Below are 23,143 nucleotides of genomic sequence, written 5' to 3'. Positions count from 1 at the left end.
AGGGTTTCATGCAAGTAGACAGAGGGAGGGAGGGAGGGATGGAAAGTAGTGAGTGAGGGAAGGAAAAGCCACTGGGGCTGGGATTTTCAAATGATTTCAAGGGAGTTAGGCACCCAAATACCACTGGATCGCAATGAGATTTGGATGTCTTAACTCCCTTAAGCTCCTTTGAAAATCCCAGCTTGAATGGTGATATGGGTGCTGAGGAAGTATCTGATGCTTTAGACTCATGGAACTGTAGGGCTGGAAGGGACCTCGAGAGGTCATCTAATCCAGCCCCCTGTGCTGAGGCAGGACCAAGTAAACCCAGACCATCCCTGACAGGTGTTTGTCCAACCTGTTCTTAACCTCCAGTGATGGGGATTCCACAACCTCCCTTGGAAGCTTATTCCAGAACGTAACTACTCAGAATTAGAAAGCTTTTTCTAACATCTAACCTAAACCTCCCTTGCTGCAGATTAAGCCCATTACTTCTTGTTCTATCTCCATGGACATGGAGAACAATTGATCACTGTTCTCTTTAGAACAGCCCTTCACATATTTGAAGGTTATCAGGTCCCCTCAGTCTTCTTGTCTCACGACTAAGCATGCCCAGGTGTTTTTAACCTTTCCCCATAGATCCGCAGTCTTTGTGTGATGGCTCTGCTCCCAGAGAGGACTGTGCAAAATGTAGGCCCCTACCCAGTATGAATGTCCCAGTGTCCTGGAACCACTCCCTATTAACACAGGACTTTTCAAGTCACCACATTGTCCTCTGGCTTTGTTTCTCTCCCGTAGTGTTCCCTTGGGAAGCCAGGTTTCGGTAACAGCAGAGAGCATTGCTGTGGGGATGGTCGTGGCTGTGGTGGTCTTCCCGATACAGCTTCTCTTCACCTTCATCTTCAGGAAAACTCGCAGTAAGGTACTACAGTAGTTACCCTCCACACACAACATCTAGTCAACCTCCTCCCCCCAGCTACATCACCCACTGAACCTGCTGCGACAACCCCACCAAGGTCCATCTGTCCCCACCCTAAGGGGTGGGAAATTTGGCATGATCAGAATGAAGGACCTTGCATTGTCACTGCCTCTGCAGTGCCCGTTTTGTGCATAAATATTGACAATACACGCCAGTATCCAGGGTTGTCAGTCAGATCCCTTTTCACCGGCACAAAATCCATGTAATCGTTTCAAGGATGCTCTCTGAAATGTTGCCATCTTATTTTACAGACACGGTGGGAAGACAAGGCTAAAATATACAGCCAAAGATAGTGGAAAATTAGAGTTGGTCAAAAAATCGGGTGTGATTTGTGCAAAAATTTGTCTGTTTTTCGTAGAATTTCAAAATTTGATTTAAAAAAAAACCTTCATCAAAATTAAGAATTTCAAAAATGTTGACCAGGTTTACATACAAGCACTTAGGGCTGTTTTTAGAACAGGGTTATAATATTATCATTAATAATTATTATTATTTGTACTGTACCTAGGAGCCTGTCTTGGACCAGGACTCGATTGTGCTAGACCCTGTCCAAACACAGAACAAAATGACAGCCCTGCCTCAAAGAACTTACAATCTGAGTATAATAATAGGAGAACTGGAAATTCTGCAGAAGAAATTCTGCCGTGAGCACACACAGCTGCCGAGCTCTTCCACACAATCTGACTTCCCGAGGCTCAGTTAGGGAGTAATGACAGTACCTAGCGCTTATACAGCCCTTTTCATCACTAGCTCTCAAAGCACTTTACAAAGCAGGCCAGTATCATTCTCCAGATGTTACGGATGGGGAAACTGAGGCACGGGGAGAGGCAGGGACTTGCCCAAGGTCACCTAGCAGGTCAGTGGCAGAGTCAGAAATAGAACCAGGTCTCCGATGTCCCAGTTCAGTGCACAGTCCACTAGACAGCTGTCTGTCTCTTAGGGGAATTCTCTTGATGCCAAACTGAAATTGCAGTAGTAACGCTTAGGGTCCAGCTGTCAGACCCCTGCTTCTATTTGTGCACGTGCTGCTTTGTATGTGCTGACTGACACCTGGGCACACACTAGCCTCTGCATATGCAGGTGACAGATTCTAACACGTCAGCATCTTCCGGGAAGGGCAATGCGCCAGCGCAAAGGGACCTGGTTGGAACCTGGTTCTAGACACGCCCTCGGTCACAGCCTCCGGGCAGGGAGCACTCCTCTTTCCTCTGTTTCTGACAGGTGGTTGTGGAAGACCCCGACGCACCTGTGCAGGCCTCTCAGACAGTGGAGATGGATGTGTGCCTGGAGCACGCTGACCTGGGCAGCTCCTCCTTCCTGTCTATCCCAGGGGGGATGGAGTCCATCATGGACGGGAGCTCTGTCAGTGGTGTAAGTGAAAGGCCATTCTATGGGCATCTTTTGGGGACCTGTGAAGAAAAGGCCCTGGGAGGTGAGGGGCTACGTGTCTGTCTCTGTCTCGCTGCCCTCCCAGGTGAGCGCTGTATTTCTAGACACACGCCACTGCCCCTGGGCTTTGGAAAAGACAACTTCTTCTTTGAAAACTGAGCTCCCAGCAAAGGGTGATTGAGCCAGGAGTCAGGACTCCCTGGTTTGCAGATGGGGCAGGTTTGCTCGCTCTCTGGAGGCCAGCACCATTCGTCCTACCTGCTGAGAAGAGCAGAGACTCCTTAACTCCCCTCGCAGAGCCCTCATCCCTGACCCCTCTGCTTTCAGAGGCCACCCTCACTGGTCTAGTGGGGGCAGACCCAGTGTCTCCAGCTACCAGAGGCAGGTCCCTCATAGAGGGGAGAGCCCCTCCCACTTCATCCTAAAGGCTTTTCTTAACCCTTTCGTTACTGGACTAGAGTAAAACGGGGTGCAATCTCAGCAGCATCCTCTCTTTCTCTGTTATTGGGAGCTTCTCTTTGGTTGGATGCAAGGAAGGGTGTGTTCTCTAAAGGGCAATCGTCATTTATATAAAGGGCTTCATAGGGGGCTGGAAGCCAAAGGGAAACAGCCATCTTGCTCTAAGGCAGAACGGGTGCCAGGGGACACCCTCCAGGAGTCCTGATGACCATGTGGCTTCTGTCGTCCCTCATAGTTCACCTGCACCCCCCTCATCCCTTTCTTTTCAGGAGTCGCCTGGGAGTAGGAGGCCAGGGTCCACCCAGGAGAGTCTCACCAAAGTGGGCAATGCAAGGTACACCAAAGGGGGCTGGACAAGGGGATGTGGTCCCCTTAATTGAAAGAGATTTGTGTCCACTCTGAATCAGTTCTTTAGGGGGGAAATGGCTGCAGAGAGGCAGATGCAGGCAGGGGGCTGATGGGGTGACCCTCTCCTTTCTTCCAAGATGGGAAAGAGAGAATCAGGTCTCAGCTGCTGGAGAAAATTAACCCATCATATTCTGAACCGAAGATTGTCGAAAAACCTGCATTCAGGCATTTGTAACTTAGCACCCCACCAGCTCTGACTACATCGCATTCACGGGAGGACTCCCCAAGTCAGCTTTACATCAAGGGAGAGCTCAGCCTCTGTGCTTTAACGAATCTGCAGTTGGGCTGGCATACGGCAGATACAGTAACCCTGGCTGTGCAGGCCCAGAGTGGCACTGGAATAGTTGGTGCAGCTTAGCAGTCAGGCTCTTGACGAATGTGTGGGAGACGTAGGTTTCAGTCTCCGTTCCAGTGCCTGGCGCCCCATGCTGGGGGAGCTGAGATAGGGCCCTAGCAGAGCAGTCGGCCCCTTGCATGGGAAGTGTCTTGGCCTGATAGCAGTAATCCAGCCAACCAGGGTGGTAGAGGTCTTGGCCAGAAGGATGGGACTGCAATGCAGAGCATCAAGGAGGGTCGCGGTGGGGAGACTACAAGGCAGATAAGATGCGGAGACTCCTCAGAGCTTTGACAAGTCCTTGGAGAGCTCTCTGTGGGCGGAGAGGATCTATAAACCCTCTCCAGCTGATGTCTGGATTGAGGAATTTGCACAGGCCCATAAGAAACAGGTGACAAATGCAAGCCCCATGCAGCAGAGGGGACACAGGGTCTATGTTTCTAGGCTGGTCTGATGGTTAGACTGCAGATGGCAAATTCATTACCGACGACCAGCCAGGCAGGAGGGCGGTTCCTGTCCAAACACAGAACTGTCGCGCTCTGAACGTCCGAGCCAGGAAGGGACCTCCTTTGCACTAGGACCAGAGCTCAGGAGCGTGTCACCCCTTTGGTTCTGCAGGGTCGCGAAACGCTGGCCCTCCTGCGACAGCATCTTCGACGTCCCAGATCTTCTGAACTCGGACCCCCTGGTGAGCCAAAGTCGGATCCTCAAGAGGAAGAAAGCCCTGCTGAAGCTGGGAATCGAGTCCGCATCCAGCTCTGATGATGACCCCCTGTCCTTCTCCTTAGGGGACTCTGAGGATAGCAGGAGAGACAGCCGTGGCCACCGCCTCACCCGCTCTGGTACCCCAAACAACTCTCCGCTCTTCTTTCCATCCTTCCCCTCATTCACTCCCTCCTCCCAGCCCCCCTCTTCCATCCTCATTCTCCAGCCCAGGATTCACAGTGTGGTGGTCCGGCTTTAGTGTGATAAATGCATCTGCTGCTACAATAGACAGAATGGCCCTGGCTCCTACTGACGCCGAGGGGAGCTCAGTGAAGCTAGAACTGAGCCCAAGGTGCTCCTGCCTTTCCTCTCCTGCGCCGGCCGCAGAGCTGTCTCACCGAGCGCCATCCTCTCCCTCTCCGCTCAACAGAGGAAGATTTGCTCAACTCCATCGTAGCTGAGACTCAGCGGAGCAGCTCCTCGGACTGCGTCACGTCCGACAGCGGCAGGTTCTCACCCCGAGCCGAGGCGGATCTGGTCTCCGATGTGTAGGTACCCGGGCCAGGCCCTGCTCAGAGCACCCCAAAAAACTAAGGGGGGGGAGCCCAGGCCAGAGAGATTCATAGAGGGTAATGCCAGCAGGGACCATTACGATCATCTAGTCTGACCTTCTCAGAGACCGTTTCTCTCGCAGCTGCACTGCTGGGAACGACCCTGACCCCGAGGGGTGGTGCTTTTTGTGGCCAATTAGAGCCCCGAATTCTTGTTCTGTTTTCTTTTAGTTTTGGGTCTTTTAATGTCCCACCCATCTCCAAGGGCTCTGGCACAGCTCAAGGGGCCTCTCCCCAGTCCCAGGCTCAGTGGTTGACGAACATGAACCACCATCTCTCTCCCATTACAGTATGGAAAGTCCCTGCAGCCCCTGGTCCGATGGCATCCCAGAGCAGGGGAGGAGTGGCTGGGGCTTCCTGCGCAAGTCCTTCTCCTACATCTCCGCCCTGACGATCCCTGGCAGCGCGCTGCTCCCTGATCCAGAGCCTCTGTCGGCCCCGGTGTCGTCCTTCTCCACCCGGATCGGTGTGTGAGGCACCTGGGAAAGGGGCACCACCCGAACTGAACTGGACCATTGGGGTGGGGTGGGCGGGGGGGAAGGAAGAGACCTCCTGCCTATGAGAATGGTTTTGCATCGGGCGGCGGGGGGGCCGTAAGGCTGGGTCACTGCAGGGATCTAACATCTGTTGGCGACTCGCGGGTCATGGTTTGAATGCCTCTTTCTCCCGTTCTTCTCTGACTGCCACAGGCAGGGGTTGCACCTAGCTCCCCCACGGCACCAGCTGGGGAGTGATGGTGCATCCTTGTTTCCTGCCCCACAGCACCAGCTGGGGAGGGAAGCCAAGTCTCTCAGCTGCGGCCCACACGCCTGCCGCTGAGCCGCCCCATGCTTGGCGAGAGGAATAACTCCAAACACAGGTTGAAACGGCGGCATCTCCAGCGAGAGGCAGCAGCCAGGGAGGAGAGGGGAGCCTGGATCCCAGCGCAGAGGAAGGGAAGCTAACTGAAAGCAGCTGGATTGGTTTCTATAGCCCTAGAAATGCCAAACCCTGCCCGTGTGCAAGGGGAGGCAGTGGGGCTGCCCCAGTATTGTGGGCAGGGGAGGGTAATGTTGAGTCTGTGGGGTCTAAGTGATGATGCGGGTTTAAACAGAACAACTCTGGTTGCTTTTCCTGCAGGGGTGTCCCGCAGACCCTTGGAGTGGCTCTTCCCTGGCTGGGCGCTGCCTATGACCTATGCCTTCATCTTCCTGCTTCTAGCAGGCTGCTTCACCGTCACCATCCTCTACGGCTCCTCCCTCCATGACCACACTGCCCTAATGTGGCTCATCTCCTGCATATTCTCCTTCATCACCTCCTTTGTGTTGCTGGAGCCACTGAAGGTAACGGCCCCTACTCCTCTCGGCACTGCAGATAACCCTTCGGCTTTGCCCATCCACAGCCCCTCCCAGCTGAGAGCCACAAAGCATTTTGCAGACATCAGTTAATTCACAGCACCCTTAAGGTGGGATGACACTGCCCCCACTGTCAGATGGGGAAACTGAGGCAGGGAGCGGGCGAATGACCTGCCCAAGGTCACACGAGTGAGTGAGTGGCCAGTGGGGAGGGAACCCTGGAGACCTCAGTGCAGATCCTCCTGCACAAGGACTTAGAGGAGGGACTATTTCACACTCGCCCATTGGCTTTGTTTGAATCCCTGCTGGCTACTGACTCGCTTGTGTTACCTGGGGCAAGCCGCTGGTCCTCTCTGAGCCTCAGTTTCCCAATCTGTAAAGTGGGGGCAGTGTTATCCCAGGAGCTACTGCACATCCTGCTGGAATCAGGCCAGGGGCATTCAGTGGAGATTGGGGCCTTTGCCCTCCCCCACTGAGGGTTTATTCAGCACCCCTCCCCCTTCACTCTGGGCATCCACCATTTCCACCCATGAGGCATTGATCTGTGGATCGGGGTAACCTGCTGCTCTCTGGGGCCCTAGAAGAGTAACAGCCCCTGGCCCTGGGGCTCACACGCTCTCCGTTGTCCTGTCGTGGCAGGTGGTGCTGGAGGCTCTACGTGCTGCTCTCATCACCAAGCCGGTGGACAGCGAAGGAGAGGGGCTCATGGAAGAGCCGCTGATAAAGCCAGTGCCCGAGCGCATTGGGAAGGTGCGAGCGCCCTGTGGATACGGGCTTCTCCAGGCCAAGGAGGAGGCGAGGAAAGTGCGGGCGCTGCGAGCGCTGATGAGGGTAATGTGTTCCCCTGGGACTTGCCCCACCTTGCTTGGCTGCTGCTAAGAAGCCTGTGGGGACCCCCATCGCTTAGCTCCTAGAGAGTCCTTGGGATGCCGAGGGGGGATACAGGACATTCACGGAGTGCTGTGAGGAACTGTCCAAGGGGAATTTAACCTAGACCTCCCTTTTCTGCTGTCCTCGTTCTCCATTCCCCCACCCCCCCAGCTGCAGCCCTCGCATCCCGGCTGGGCTGTGAACCCAGCCTAAGGGCACCAGCTGGCAACCGGACCCAGCCCCTCCTTCTGACCGCAGTGCCAATGTTACAATGCACCCCCATGCTCAGAGCTGAGCTCAGGAGAGCACCAGCTTACTGGCAAGAGAAGGAGGCCAGCGTGGATGTTTGTACACTGCCCAGGTCCAGCACCGAGCAGCCTTGGCTGTGTTTTGCCCCAGAAGCCAAAGGGGCGGGGTGGAGGGTGTGTGATGTATTGAACTGAAAGGTAGAATCACAGCTGTGAGGGCTCGCTGTGGCCACTAGATGTCAGTGTGAGTTTGGATTTGCACCGTTTAGCTGCACCTGAGGATAGCTGGGTCCAGTCCAAATTCTTGGCTGTTTCTCCAAAGCTTGTGATGCTGCAGGGCTCTGGGCCTGATGACCGGGCCGTGAAAAGCTTCTCATTGTTCCAAGATTGTCCATGATGGGGTTTCTAGCATCTTCCTCTGGAGCATCGGGCTCTGGCCCCTCTTGGAGACAGGAGATGAGCTCGACTGACCCTTGGCTTGCCCTTGTATGGCAGTTCCCATCCTGCTCAGTCCCCTTTCTCAGCCCACGATCCAGCTTTCCTGGCTGCGTAGCATTCATTCCTTACCTGAATGCCTCCATTTTCTCCCCCTCCCCAGAGCTGTCTCACCCACATGCTCTTCCTCCTGGTGGTTCTGACTGTCAACTACCAGAGCTGCTTCCACCACCGCAACATCCATCTCCTGCATGCTGCTGTCAGACAGGCCGTCACCGCCCCAAATGACAGAGGACTCAACTTCTCCTCTGTGCGCAGGTGAGGACCCCAGGCGGGGGAAGGGTTGGAGCAGCGATTTGTTGTTGTAGCCTGTTAGTCAGCTGCTGATTGATGCCCTGAAGCCCGAGTATGTAGAGTTGTTATTATACTGAAGACCCCACATACTCATGCTTCAGGGCATCAATCACCAGCTGACTAATAGGCATCACGAAGAAAATTTCCCCATGTGCCGGTTATGACATAACTGCCTTCTGCAGTGATGCTGGTCACTGGAGATGGGCTCATGGGCTAGCTAGACCACGGTTCTGATCTAAGGCAGTGTCTCTGTCCCTGGAGTGAGATCACCTGGAATCCATGGAGTTTTGGGGTACCAGGCTGGAAACTTGGTGGTGCAATTTAAATATGAAACTTTTTTGACATGAGTTACCATGAAACTAACAGTGACCCCTAAAGCAGCATCCCCTGTATGTTTATACTGCTATTCAGTGTAATTCCTTTTACACCACCCACACATTGTTCGTTTTCTCTGTGCTGCAGGTTTTGAATGGCTGGTGCAGAACTTGTAAACTCTTTGGGGGCAAGGCCTGTTGTTTACAGTATATTTGTACAGCATCTCGCACAACAGGGCCTCCAGGCACTATGTAATATACAAATAATTACACTGTCGAAGTAGCCAGGGGGAAGCTGGAGGTTCTGACAGCTGGGAGGGGACAGTTGGGGCTGGATAGGGGTCAGCTGGTGAGGGGTAGGAGGCAGTTTGGGATTGTGGGATAATCTCATTCGAGCTGGATGTTTTTGTTCTGAGTTTGCACAGCGCCTAGCACCATGGGGCCCTGGTCCACGAGTAGGGCTGCTAGGTGCTGCCACAATACAAACACTAAATAATAATAATGATCAGCAGTGAAATGGTCAACAGTGTTGCTATTTAAATTGCCCCCTTTAGGTTTCCGAGTTAACCCACTGAAACAAAGGGGGCGGTTCACCCCTTTCAGAGCAAGTGTGTCAGGCTCTCTGCAGACTCAGGGAAGACGGCGCTAAGTTGGCTTGTGCTCAGTTCCTATTTTCACGGTTATCTTTACAACCATCAGGGCTACAGTCATACTGACTTAAATAAGGAAAGCCGAGAGTCCACAACAGGACCCCACTCTGCAGGGCATGTTCTGCAGGGGTGGGATGTCAGGTACACAGGGCACCGGCCAGTTATACTGCACTGGGGTGAAATGCACCTGTTCCCCTGGCCTCTTTGTTTTGCAGTTACACCGACACGTGGGAGTGGATAGACTCTGTGTTACTGAGCTACCTCTACAACAATCCCCGACTGACCCTGGTCGGGGTGCCTCGTCTCCGGCAGGAGAGCTCTGCTGGGAACGTACCTCTGGATCTGGGTGAGGGCTGGTAAAATCACCTCCACTGCTGGCTGGGAGAAGGGTAGTTGGGTGGGGAGGACTGTGGGGCCCAAAATGGCACCAGCCAGAGAGAGTCAACTGCTCCATTTTAGCTAGCCAGGAGTATAGACCTGACAGGAAGCATCATCCCCCATTTGACAGGTAGGGAAACTGAGGCACGGGAGGATTGTGACATGCTCACGGTCACGCAGTGTTACCAATAAAATCCGAGGGTTCCGATTCCCGCTTCACTGCTCCAACCACTAGAGAAAGTTTAGGGGATACTGATGTTTCTCTCTACAGTCCCCAGGGTTGAAGCCTAACTGTGTATAAAACTGCGTCGGGGGAGTCGCAGCCCAGCAGCCACTTCCCCAAACACTGAGCATTGGTAAAGAAGGGAAGGGGCTGTGATCAGGGGATCCAGGCTAAAAACAGGCACCTGAAGAGTGGCGCTTGGGTCTCTCTTGACACATCACGTCACTAACAGAACCTGTCCCCTCTGCCACTTGTCAGCGCCGGGACCAGAGGTTTCCAGGAGTGGCCAAGTGGACAGAGATGCGTGCTCTGACCCCAGCCTCCAGAATTCATCCCATGACTCTATCGGGTAAGAACGCTGGCACAGGGTGGAGTGGGCACTAATTGGCAGCTGAGAGCAGCAATGGAGCAGTTATGCAACCAAGAAGCTTGGCTATGGATTTCTGCTTCTGGGTACCCTGATTTTCCCCATCCCATGGGTCAGCTCAGGAGTCCCCAGCTACTAGCCCCAGGTTGCTTCACACTGAGCCACCAGGAAGGTTCCACTTTTGCTTTCACAAGAAACTCTTCCAGAGGAGTGTCACAATCCTGCAGTGACTCCATGGGGACGTGATTTACCCTAGTTCTTGTCCTCTTTCCCCTCTCTCCACCCTGGGCTGTGGCATCTCCAGTTTCCCTGAGTGTTAGCTGACAATCAGCAGTAATGTTCCTTCTGTTCATTGAAACATAGTTGTTCATGGAATCATAGAAACATAGGACTCGAAGGGACCGCGATAGGTCATCTAGTCCGGTCCCCTGCACTGAGGGGAATATTCAGAAGGATCCCAAAGCATTTCACAAACTATGGACCTGATCCTGCAAGCAGCTGGGTATCTGTAGCTTCCATTAACTTCAGTGAGTGGTGAGGATGCTCACTACCATTCAGGAGGCGCTCAGCACCTTGCAGAATTAGACCCGAGGATGGATAGATATATCTATATCACACATGGGAGACACTGGAACATAGCAACTGTGTCACAGCCCACAGCAACTACTACGCAATAACACAACAGAGGAAGTGAAGGCGAAGACCATAGCCAGCTGGAAATCCAGAGCAAATCCAGGGAGGCAGAATGTGTGCCTCCCTGGTTGGAATTTGGCCAGGACGCAAGGATTAAAGATCTCTTCTCTCACTGAACAGGCCATGCAGTCTTTAATGACAAGTGGCCATGAATTTCAATTCGTGTATCACCCAAAGGTCTCCTAGGTCCATGCAGAAGCACTGGGTCACTACAGACTCAGATAACAGGGTCATGTCCTGAATCCCTAGCTCTCCTGTCTACAGCACCCTGGGTTTTCGCTGGAGCTTTCCCATCTAAATGGGGGCTGGCCCGTCTCTGTTCTCGCTTGGGATCTGACCAGAACACAGCCCAAGTTAGGGCTCCCAATCCAGCCTCTCGCCCACTCTGTGTTTCACAGCTACATTTTCTGGTCTCCCCATCCCCATTTCTTGGGGCAGGTTTTGGATCTGGGGGCACGTTGGAGTTTACCACACTAACACTGGCTGCTGGAGGGAGCTTGGAAATAGTTCTGCCGAAGCCCGAAGGACACTGGCTGACCTGCGAGCCAGCAACTGGATCAACAAAAGGCAAGTCACTCGGGGCCTTACCTTTTTCCTTGACAACGGGGCTGGGAAGTGGAAATTGAAATGAATGCGCTGTTGGCTTTGAGTGCTTACCTGTGGGAGGGAGGGTTATTGCATGGCTATTTCTCTCCTGCAGTCGCTCTGTCTGTCTATCCGTCTGAGTGGGACATGACCATCCTGAGAATGCAAGGTGATGTCAGTTGTTCCCTCCCGTTGTGCGGTGGCCATTGTTGTTCCACTTCCCCCGTTCCCTTGCTCTGAAGTGGAGCAGAGCGACTCCAGATGACTCAGAGAAAGGGAGAGATCCCCCAGGCCACGGAACTGCACAGTGCAACGGCCAAAGCTGCTGAGCCACCGACTGGCATGGGCCGGAGAGCAGGCTGGTTGTCAACTTAACCAAAACCAATCAGGGGTTGGCGGCACATTGCCAGTGGTGGCCACTTAAGAACATAAGAAAGGCCGTACCGGGTCAGACCAAAGGTCCATCTAGCCCAGTATCCTGTCTACCGACAGTGGCCAATGCCAGGTGCCCCAGAGGGAGTGAACCTAACAGGCAATGATCAAGTGATCTCTCTCTTGCCATCCATCTCCACCCTCTGACAGACAGAGGCTAGGGACACCATTCCTTACCCGTCCTGGCTAACAGCCATTAATGGACTTCACCTCCATGAATTTATCCAGTTCTCTTTTAAACGCTGTTATAGTCCTAGCCTTCACAACCTCCTCAGGTAAGGAGTTCCACAAGTTGACTGTGCGCTGCGTGAAGAAGAACTTCCTTTTATTTGTTTTAAACCTGCTGCCTATTAATTTCATTTGATGACCCCTAGTTCTTGTATTATGGGAATAAGTAAATAACTTTTCCTTATCCACTTTCTCCACATCACTCATGATTTTATATACCTCTATCATATCCCCCCTTAGTCTCCTCTTTTCCAAGCTGAAGAGTCCTAGCCTCTTTAATCTCTCCTCATATGGGACCCTCTCCAAACCCTTAATCATTTTAGTTGCCCTTTTCTGAACCTTTTCTAGTGCCAGTATATCTTTTTTGAGATGAGGAGACCACATCTGTACGCAGTATTCGAGATGAGGGCGTACCATCGATTTATATAAGGGCAATAATATATTCTCAGTCTTATTCTCTATCCCCTTTTTAATGATTCCTAACATCCTGTTTGCTTTTTTGACCGCCTCTGCACACTGCGTGGACATTTTCAGAGAACTATCCACGATGACTCCAAGATCTTTTTCCTGACTTGTTGTAGCTAAATTAGCCCCCATCATATTGTATGTATAGTTGGGGTTATTTTTTCCAATGTTCATTACTTTACATTTATCCACATTAAATTTCATTTGCCATTTTGTTGCCCAATCACTTAGTTTTGTGAGATCTTTTTGAAGTTCTTCACAGTCTGCTTTGGACTTAACTATCTTTAGCACTTAGAATAAGGGAGCAGACCCCTGGGGACAGAGGGCCTCCGGATGGGAAAATCAGGGTTTGTGAAGACAAAATGCACTGTTATTTCCACTGCATCTGGGTCTCCTTGGGATCCAATAACTCTGCGGCTGGCTCACATGCTAGATATACACCATTGGCTGGGGTCAGTAGGTTTCACAGCATCATTTTGGGGGTCCCTGACTCTGAGTCTGGCTGCCAGGGGGCCCAAAGGCAGCATGGCCAAGACCCTGATTTGGGGGTAGGCATTGAGGTCCTCTGCACCGTAAGGCTGAGATCACCCACAGAAATGGTTCAGTTCAACCTTGCTTATCCAAATGGCATGAGAGAGGCTGAATAAATGCCGATAATGGCGGCAATGGGAGTTTCTGGTGTAATTTATAGATGGCAGGTGACTTGCCCCTGCTATGGGTAGCTGATGTAGCGTTGTATGTCTGTGCACAGCCTAGGGAATCTGATGGCTAGTGAGCTGCTAGGGACATCCCAATTTCATCCCTGAAACTGGAAAGTCGAAACAGTGTTTCCCAGCAGTTCGATTGAAATGTCCCCATTAGAAGGGCCAAGAATCAGGCCCAATTACCCAGCATTCCAGAGCCCTGGAAAATATTTCTTCTCAGCCCTCTTTGTTCTCGGCTCTCTCCCTGCACGACAGGACCAGAGCCGTGTTTCTGGAGTTTACCCAATACAACGTGGATGTCAACCTGTACGTGGTTGTAATGCTCCTGCTCGAGCTCCCATCAGTCAGACCGGCTGTTCCTTCCATCGTCATCCTCCCCTGCCAAATGCTGCGCTTAGGCACGGGGCTGGACCTTCCACTTGCCCTAGTGGTATGTATCTTGCGTTGAGAAATGCATCCAAGGCTCGGGGCTGGCTCCCAGCAGAATGCAGCCAATGTTTAACCCACCCCAGTGGGCGCTCTTTCTCCAGAGATTGTGCCACAAACACAGTCTCAGCAGGAGGAGTTTGCTGTATGATATCATAGGTGTCTGTAGGGAAACCTTAGCTCCGCAGTGGTAGCTAATTATAGTCCAAATAAATGCTTGCCTGACTGCATGTGGGTCTGTAGCGGTTACAGTCTCTGATTAGATGAATCCCAGGAGTGCATTTCCAATGGATACTCCAGGGGGATCTATCCAAGGCTCTGCTGCCTAGTGACAGGGTGGTGTAGCCTGGCTCTCTGGTTCCTGGTGATGTGGCACACAACAGAGTAATTCCTGTGTGGAGTAGCTACTCTGTATCCCTTGGGATGATGCTAGTTATCTGCTCTGTTTATTTAGGCTTCAGAAGTAGCACCATAGCTACCATGTCCCTGCTGTATCCACCTTTGTTCTTGCTACCTAACCCAATGCACAGCAGGAAGGCAGATTCTTTTCTCACCTGCTCTGGCTTCTTTCAGATCTCCCTGCTCGTCTTCAGCGTGGCCTTTCTCCTGCCGGAGCTGTCGCTCCTGTCTCAGGAAGGGGCCTCCTGTTTGGGTCAGAGCCGCTGTTGGCTCCAGCTGCTCCTGGCGCTGCTCTCCATTGCCGTCGGCGCCTTGCACTTTGCGCACATCTGGCTGGCAGATGTGCAGCTCGAGCATTACTGGGGACACCGCCAGGCCTTCACCAGCTTCTATGAAGTGGCACTGCTGGCTCGGATGGAAATCTGTCTCTCGGCCCTGCTGCTGACCATCACCACGCTGAAGGTGAGTGAGCGCACAGAGTTATGTGATTTCCCAAGGTCACGTGTCACATCAGTTGCAGAGCTAAGGATGGAACCCAGGAGTCCTGACTTCCACTCTCCCCCCCCCCCCCCCCCCAGCTCTAACACCTCCCCATTCCCAATATTCCAAAGTTGCTGATTAACAGCCTGGCCCATCTCCCACTGAAATCTCAATCGGAGCCTTTCCACTGGCTTTCTGTTCAGTCTGAGCCCTAGTTCACATGTTGTGGGAAACATTTTATCTACTCAACACCCATTGCTTCAAAGCCACCTGGGTGTTGTGCATAGGAATAAATCAGGGCCAATCCTGATCTCCGTCACATCGGTGTAACCCCTCAATAATTTTATCATTGCCAGGCTGCATGGCCTAAACACATTCCAGATTCTCATCTGCCATCACCAGCATGAGAGGGCACCTGGAAATGGGCTGGATTTGGAAAGAGATGAAAAAGATAAGAACAGCCATACTGGGTCAGACCAATGGTCCATCTAGCCCAGTATTCTTTCTCTGACAGTGGCAGTGCCAGATACTTCAGAGGGAATGAGCAGAACAGGGCAATTTCGAATGATCCATCCCCTGTCATCCAGTCCCAGCTTCTGTCACTTGGAGGTCTAAGGATACCGACAGTATGGGGTTGTGTCCCTGACCATCTTGGCTAATAACCATCGATGGACCTATCCTGTGTGAACTTAACTAATTCTTCTTTGAACTCCGTTATACTTTTGGCCTTCATAACATCCCCTGGCAATGAGTTCCACAGGTTGTGTGAAGAAGTACTTGCTTTTGTTTGTTTTAAACCTGCTGCCTATTAATTTCATTGGGTGACCCCTGGTTCTTGTTATGTGAAGGGGTGAGTGATCGGACACGTGATGCCTTCAGTAATCACAACCCTTGCTGCCAGCTGTCCCTAACTTCCTTGGGTAACAGTCCCCACTGCTCACCCCAATGGAGAGTTACGTGGGAGCAGATCACAGGGTGAAATTGAAGTCAAAGTGGTTTCTCTCTCATAAATAAATCAGGTGAGTCTGTCTCTCAGTCTCTGGCCAGACATCAATTGCTGATCTTCACCACCACATGGAAGTAGGACATCCTTCTTCATCCAGCAGACCTTGTGCATGGTGGCAAGTGGTGTGAGACGATGTCAGGCCTGAGCTGCTAACAGCCTGGATGATGTATACCTTCTCGTTAGCATGCACATATTCAATTATGCCACAATGACCTTATAATTGTCATTGGGGCTGCTGCTGAGATGTAATATCATCTTTGTTCCTTTCTCCCGCTTCCTAATGAATTGGCCAAGTGGCCCAGCTGCTGTCTTCCAGGCTTGCTGTATTTATGGTTCACTGTCGACCGTTACTTGCTTAATGCATAGACAATAAAAGAGCGAGCAAACAAATGGATAAAGGCTGCTGGGAGCCAAAGCTGGAGAGTCAGTGAAGAGAAAGGGACCCCTGGAGCAGCCTCCTGGAGAGCTGAGAGGATGGGGATCTCTGACACAGGAGATCACATCAGAGAACTGGCCATTCCCGAGACACTGCTTTAATGGACTGTGCGTGCCAGATGAGTGCATACAGGGGGTCCTCAGTATACGTCAGGGTTGCGTTCTTGAAAAGGGCGACAGATACTGAAACGACGGATACTGGGGAATTTTTCCCCATAAGCAATATGGCCTGCTCCGCCCCTTCCTGCCCCCCCTCCACCCCTGCCCTGCCTCTTCCTGCCCAGTTCCACCCCTCCTCCAAGCGCGCCCAATCCCTGCTCCTCCCTTTCCCTCCCAGCGCCTCCTGAATGCCAGGGGAAGCACCCAAAGAAAAGCCATGCAAAAGGAGAAGCGACCGATATGCGGATCGGGACCGACGTCAATCGGAACATGTTCCCCTATTGATGAACGACGGATAAGGGGGAGATGTATATCGGGGATCCTCTGTACCAGCTAGCTTGTGTGTGCCTGGATAATTCGTTCAGGGAGCATTGCACTAGCACATAAGGCTCCCAACTACGGTACCACTGTCCTCTGACCTGGTTGCAACACAGTTAAAATGTAGCAGAGATGGGACCTAACCCCATAACTAGGTTAGAACTCTCAACAGACGTTAGCTTTTGATTGGTTACAGGGACATGGAAGATTCTGCCCAGGCTGCAGCTTTTAACAGCCACATTGCAACTGGTCCCCTGACTCAGTCATGGCCATAATGAAGGCTGGGCCTTTGAGAAAGACGATGCCCTTGCTCCGCCCGGCTTCCCTCACCGAGTACCTGATGTGGCCACCTGGACACGCAGACACCTCTTGTGAGACGGAGCAGAGTGAATGTACTCGGGGCGGTTTGAAATGTCACTTTTCTGATAACATCTAACCAGGCTTCCTGCTCACCCATGGACCTTCTCCCCCCTAGATTGTACGGCAGCTGCGCTTTGTCCGGAGATGGTCTGCGTTTGGGAAGACGTTCCAGCATGCACTGGGAGAGCTAGTGGCTGCCACGCTCCTCTTCCTCCTGCTGCTCCTTGTCTATGCGCAGTGTGGATATCTGGTAGGTTATGCAGAGGCTGGCTCTCAGCAGTGGGAGTGCGTGTGGAGAGTAGGATGGTCATGACTCTTACCTGTACGGGGCACTATGCAGTGAATTCCTGTATTTATCCATAGGCTTGATACAAGACGATGCAATGCGTTTGTCTCCCTGCTACTCTGCAGCTGGGCATCAGCTCCTCAATCAGTCTCTCCACTGCTCCCCAAGAGGGACCCACTCACTGCTGAGATCAGATTCTAGTGCTCATTTGCGTTCACGCCTTCTGTTTTGCACTGTTCCAGCAGTGAACTGGAAAGCTCTCTGGGAGTGACCCACCCCCCATGGGGGCAAAGGGGGCTTGTGCAATGGCTAAGGATGTGTAGACAGGAAAGGGTAAAGACACCTTTCCTAGTGATAACCCCTACGTTGTCTCTCTCATTCCCAGGCCTTCTCTGCTACAGTAGAGGAGTTCAGAACATTCCGATGTGCCTTCTATGCGCTGCTTTCGGCCCTCCACGGGAAAGTGGCTTTCCTGTCCGTGATCCAGGAATTCCCCACCCTCGGCACTGCCTACGTCCTCAGCTTCACGGTCAGCTTGCTCTGCGTTGGCAGCCGTTTCCTTTGTGCTGTCATCCTTCACGGTTACCGCACTGTCCAAGCTGAAATGTACCGCCCCGCCATTGAACCGCAGGACTACGAGATGATCGAGTTCTTTGTGAAGAGGTTCAAGCTGTGGATGGGGTTCAGCAAAACTAAAGAGGTAAGAAAGGAGGAAACCTGGGTGTAGAGCAGCCAGCAATTCAGAGTCTAGTGCTGCAGCATCAGAGCAAGGTGAACTGAATCCAGTGCTTAATTTTGTGCCCGGCACCTCTGGGCCTGGCCTGGCCTGGCAGTTCGGAGCCCCGGCGCCTCTGGGCCTGGCCTGGCAGTTTGGAGCCCCAGCACCTCTGGGTTTGCTGCATCAGTTATGAATGTTAAAAAATTGCTTGAGCCCTGGCCCTTCTTTCATTACAAATTAAGCACTGGTTGAATCCAAAGGCCCGGTTCAGTCGAGTGCTCTCACACTATTCTACTCATGGGCCCGTACCCTGACACAGAGGGGCCACCCTCAACTCTTAGGCTGGGGGAGAGTCTGATCTTACAGCAGGGTACATCTGGATTAACGCCTTCCATGGGGTCCCTCGGCTTTACACCAGAGTTACTGAGATTGTACTCCAGTCCCCTATCCTTCCCTAACCTCTATCCTGCCCTGGAGTGACCAGCCTTTTAGGAACAGAAGGGAATGTAGCTTCCATGTAAGAGGGCTCACTTTCCCCCCTTCCTCTCCTTCTGGACTATAAGGCTCAGCTTTTACCCAGCTGCTATCCCTGTCTGCCTACTGGCTGCAATGGGATTGAATGGATATGATTTGATCCTAGCAGGTCAAGACTTGGAAGAAGCAGAGAGTGGGGCATATAACACAAAGCGATCTTGGATTGCTCCTCTCTTTGGAGAAGGGAAGGATGGCCTTGTGGCTAAGGGAGATCTGGGTTCATTTCTCTGCGCTGGCTTCCTGCCTGGCCTTGGGGAAAATCACTTGCCTTAGCTTCCCCATCTGTAGAAGAGGATAATGCTTCATAGTGTAGCAAGAATAAATTCTGTAGGTGCTACGAGGGGCTCGGATGTTACAGTAATGAGTCCCATGGGAAAGCCAGTCCCACTTTATAAGAAGGCTCCATTCATAAATGGTTAATGGAAGTTATAAGCATGTTAGAGAGATAAGTAGTATGTTTACAGGGTTGTAGCCATGTTGGTCCCAGGATATTAGAGAGACAAGCTGGGTGAGGTAGCATCTTAGGTTGGTGAAAGAGACAAGGGGACCTGAAGAAGAGCTCTGTGCAGCTCAAAAGCTTGTCTCTCTCACCAGCAGAAGTTGGTCAATAAGATATTACCTCCCCCACCTTGTCTCTAGTATGAGGAACAGATGGCTGTAAGCAACCTGTTGGACTCTAATGATTTAAACCAAATTTTAAACCATCCATTAACCCCTCCTAAACCATTATAAATGGAACCTTAATATAAAGTGTGATGGAAAAGCCTATAACTAACACTGCAGGAAAGAGCGCACTGTTGTGGCTCATAGGCCCTCTTACCCCACCGAAGGCTCTGGGATTCTCAGGGGATTTCCTCTTTTTTTCCTTGTCACTCAGTTCCGCCACAAAGTAAAGTTTGAAGGGATGGACTCCCTGATTTCACGCTCCTCCGGGAACTCCAAACGCTCCCGCCTCCTGTCTGCTGGCACCATCTTCCGCTGTGCCAGCTCCACCATCTCCTCCAGCTCCGAGGAGCTGGCCCTTTCGGAGAGCCCTGTCCCGGAGCCGTACAATGTACAGTTTTACTTGGACCGTCTACCCTCTGCAGTCAATAACCTTCTGGACCAGTTTGACCGGGTCATTAGAGTCATGGAGGACGTATGCCAGCTGGAGAGGGGTCTGGAACAGGCTCAGAAAAGAATTAATGACAACAAGAAGGGACAGAAGAGCCTGCAGGGGGAGAAGGTGACACCAGCTAAGCAGCTAGAGCTACCGAGGACTTACAGCACCTTCTCAGAGTCTGCCCTGGTCAGACTGAGGGCCCACGGGGCCAAGGTCTCCAACTGCAATGCCACTGATGGGCACAAGCTGGTCCAGCGGCCTCCAGCAGATGGGATACCTCACCCAGTGGCCGGGTGCACATCCTGGCTGGTTGGCCCTCCAATATCAACTGATCTCTGCCAAAGGCTTACCCAGGCACCAGGCATTTCGTGCAAGTGGAGACCAAAGAGTGAGGAGGGGCAGGGCTGTCTGTGCCATGAAGTTCCTCAGAGGCAGATCCCTTTAAAGAGAAGAGCATGGCAAACAGAAGGTGCTGGGAACATGTAATGAGACAAAGGTAGAAATCAGGTCATTGAGGGCAGGTTAGACTCCCGTCCCAGCCCTGGAAATGGAGTCTTCTCCATTTCCAGAGTGTTTCACTCACAGCATCTACCCTGCTGGGCAAAGGCTGTTCTTGTGAAGGACAAATCTTTGCATTAGCTCAGGCCTTCACCCCGCTCCAGCACAGTGCGCCAGAATGCAATTGTTCCCAACTCCTCCGGGAGTTCGGCAGTGGGCGTGTGATGCCAGTTGCTGCGGCAGAGCTGAATCCCAGCAAAATCATTACATGGCGGTGCTCCCATCAGAAGGGAACAATAATGGGCAGTTTCATAAGCGCCGCGAGAGAAATGATGGCTGATAATACAGTAGCACATCTGTCCCTTTCACAGTATTAGTGCTGACGGCCTCCCCCCTTCACAGAAATGGGCTAATCGAAAGGCAGCTGGAGAAACCACCCCTGAAGCTCTCTCCATATTGCTGCTGAGATTCCCCCAGACTGAGACTTGTTAGTTGCTTCCATCCTCGCCCTCTGGAACACTCTCCTGAATGGGCTGAAACAAAGGCAGGTGCAGGAGCTACCCTTGAATAATTCCATCCTGGGGCTAAACTCCTGGATGATTTTTTTATGGTATTAAAGAATGTGTGGAAAATGAGTTTATTTGAATGAATCACTAACACCAGCTGTAGTACACACACATTATAGACACATAAACATGCAGTGTATTTAACTACATTAAAAGATTTATTATAAAGGCAGGAATGGTGGAATGCATTGGTCTGTCCATACAGCTGTTTTTATGTCAGCTACTTGCACCTGGCTGTCGCATTTCCTGTATTTATTGCCAGGTGCCCATTCATTCTCTTTGTGTCCTGTGTCCTGTGCGCGCCCCAGTCTGTTCCTCCTGTAGACACTGAAGCATGGCCATTGGAGTGGTTGTGCCGTGGCTGCTGTTCCCGTTTTTTCCAGGGTCGCTTTCTGAGGCCTTCCCTATCCTCCCTCAACGCCTTTATCTAGGAATCAGAATTTCCTACCCCGAACGACCCACTGCCCCAGCTAACTTTCTTGGTGTGACACATCATAGCAGTGTTAATACAAAGAACCCTGATCCCTAATCCTTCATTGATTTATAGGCCTTGCAGTTTGGGTCCCATCACTTAGAGGCAGTGTGTTTAGGGATGGCTGTTGTGTACCTCTTAGATGAAGCCCAGCAGGAAGCTGAAATGGAAGATCTCCAACCGTCTGAGTTCCCTGGTGACTGTAAACTGCATCTGTCCCTCATCCCCAGTTACATTTCTGCAGCTCTGTTTCCAGTGGGGTGAAAGCACTTGTTTGGGCAGGAGAGGATGTCATCAGAGTTTCTTATCTCTTTGCTCATAACTCTGACTTGGATATGATTTTGTGAAGGGTTGCAGGGCTCCAGGAGTCAGCGGGGGAAATTCATGATTCACGTCACATCCTTCAGTCAGGGAAAGGGGCTGGGCCTCATTAGCGCTTCTAGACAGGGTGAGTTACGGCTAAGGGAACCCAGCTACCGGCAGCCACACAGATCCATTAGTCTTTTGTGTTCTCAGCCCCTCAATCCAGCAAGAAGTGAGGACTGAACTACTCGAACACAGGGCAGCAGGTATCTGACACCCGTGAGCAGGAGGAAAGAATTTCCAGTGACACACATACCAAACCGCAGGTCATTCTCTCCCTCCCTGTCCGGCACCATTTCAGGCCCAGCACAAGGAACAGTTGTAAGGTAGAGGGCTGGGTGCAGGGGTAGGTTGTTTATATGCACCCCCAATGGGTCTTTGGGAACAGCAGATTGCCCCCTGGTTTTGTCCACTATGGAGCCTGTTTCATTTTACTAATGCCCCCGACACCGAGAACGTGTGGGGGGAGGGGATGAAATGGCTCCATTTATACGGACAAGGGTTACTTATTTCCATTAGAATGTAATGTTTGACTTCAACTAGCTTCCAGACCCCGAGTACAGGCTTTAGCCCACTTCACTATCACAGAGGAGGAACAAAATTAGCACCATTCGAAGTCTTTCCCTCCATGCAATGTAATAAAAGTAGGGGTTTTCCCCCACTACGTTTCTACAACACTGTCCAGCGGCCCCAGGCCTCTTTTCAGAAAGTCAAATAATGGAGGAGGGTTGCTACCAACACTTACCCTCAAGGACACCACCTCAAAGTATGAGGCACTTTTTTCCCCCATCCATCTTATCAGAGCACAGTAAGCAGAGGTTCCAGGCTCAGCCCTGAGCTGCCTTTGAGAATGGGACTATTTTTCCAAGACTGCTTGTCCCACTTTGAAAAGCAGTTTTATACAAAGGGTGAAACCCATTATCACTACTGATGGGGCAAGGAGGGGCGGTCAGAAACCATCCTTTCCATTTCATAAAAAGCTGAGGCTTCAAAATTTGTTTTTGTTCTAATGCAGAAGAGAACTGAGACCTTTCAAAAAAAGCATGAAAAAACACCACCCCCTACCCCTCCACAGTGATTAGAGCATTTGCCTGGGATGTGGGAGACCCAAGTTTGAGGCCCTGCTCTCATTGATTCATTCTAGAGGCGTGTCTGTTCTTGACCAGAAATTCCATCCTGGATCTGACAAACCTTGCCAACTCCAGTTTTATCAAAAGTGATGTTTCCACAAAAAGTTCTGGTTTCAACAAACTGGCATTTTTAAATGAAAAACCATTTTGTTGAAAAATTCCCAACTCCAGTGGCGACTACTGCGGTATCAGAATGCATGTTCTTATTCACCTGAGCACGAATCCTGGTTTTGAGACTTTAGAGGTGTCAACGCCACCATGCAGCAATCAGTTCTACAGGTTTTATTTATTGCATCCTTAAAGGCTGGGTTCCAGGGGGTTAGTCATTCTCTGGTTGACTTGTAACGTAGATGGTTTTAAATAAGCATAGTAGCAGATCAGCTGCTTTATTCTTTACATCCTCTGTGCAATTTAATTTCCTCATTCACCTTTTTATGGATACCCCATCACAGCGATGACCTTTTTCAGTACCTGTACCAAGCAGCAATGAGACAGGTATTTCTACCCATCAAAAATCATCATCTGGTGAAGTCTGATGCACAGAGGTAATTTAGGACTCTCATTCCATCCTCTTTGATTGCCCTCTTTTTACATGCTGGCAGTTTAGCACATTAGTTCCTAACCTTTTAGAAATGTAGTAGTTTACCATTGCTGGCTCAAGGGAAGTCAGCCAGGTGTCCCTTATGAAGTACCCACAACTCAAATTCACTTCAATGGGAGAGGAGGGCACTCAACCCCTCTCAGATC

At 51.4% G+C, this 23,143-nt stretch overlaps 1 protein-coding gene across 1 annotated transcript in view; it reads left to right on the top strand.

Annotated features, from left to right (window-relative positions):
* Positions 1-19,853, top strand: part of LOC135888268 (polycystin-1-like) — a 61,141-nt gene extending 41,288 nt beyond the window's left edge. Inside the window, 17 exon segments of the mRNA XM_065416075.1 lie at positions 778-901; positions 2,180-2,329; positions 3,076-3,140; positions 4,167-4,390; positions 4,684-4,801; positions 5,155-5,330; positions 5,984-6,186; positions 6,838-7,029; positions 7,915-8,069; positions 9,285-9,415; positions 9,851-10,019; positions 11,169-11,297; positions 13,400-13,574; positions 14,144-14,431; positions 16,843-16,977; positions 17,399-17,713; positions 19,143-19,853. Of these exon segments, the coding sequence (XP_065272147.1) occupies positions 778-901; positions 2,180-2,329; positions 3,076-3,140; positions 4,167-4,390; positions 4,684-4,801; positions 5,155-5,330; positions 5,984-6,186; positions 6,838-7,029; positions 7,915-8,069; positions 9,285-9,415; positions 9,851-10,019; positions 11,169-11,297; positions 13,400-13,574; positions 14,144-14,431; positions 16,843-16,977; positions 17,399-17,713; positions 19,143-19,853 (3,460 nt within the window).
* Positions 19,854-23,143: the final 3,290 nt, after the last annotated feature.

The sequence above is a fragment of the Emys orbicularis genome, chromosome 13, assembly GCF_028017835.1.
Source record: "Emys orbicularis isolate rEmyOrb1 chromosome 13, rEmyOrb1.hap1, whole genome shotgun sequence".
Taxonomy (NCBI): Eukaryota; Metazoa; Chordata; order Testudines; family Emydidae; genus Emys; species Emys orbicularis.
Note: the sequence above shows the minus strand (reverse complement) of the source record. Positions and strands in the feature narration are given on the sequence as shown.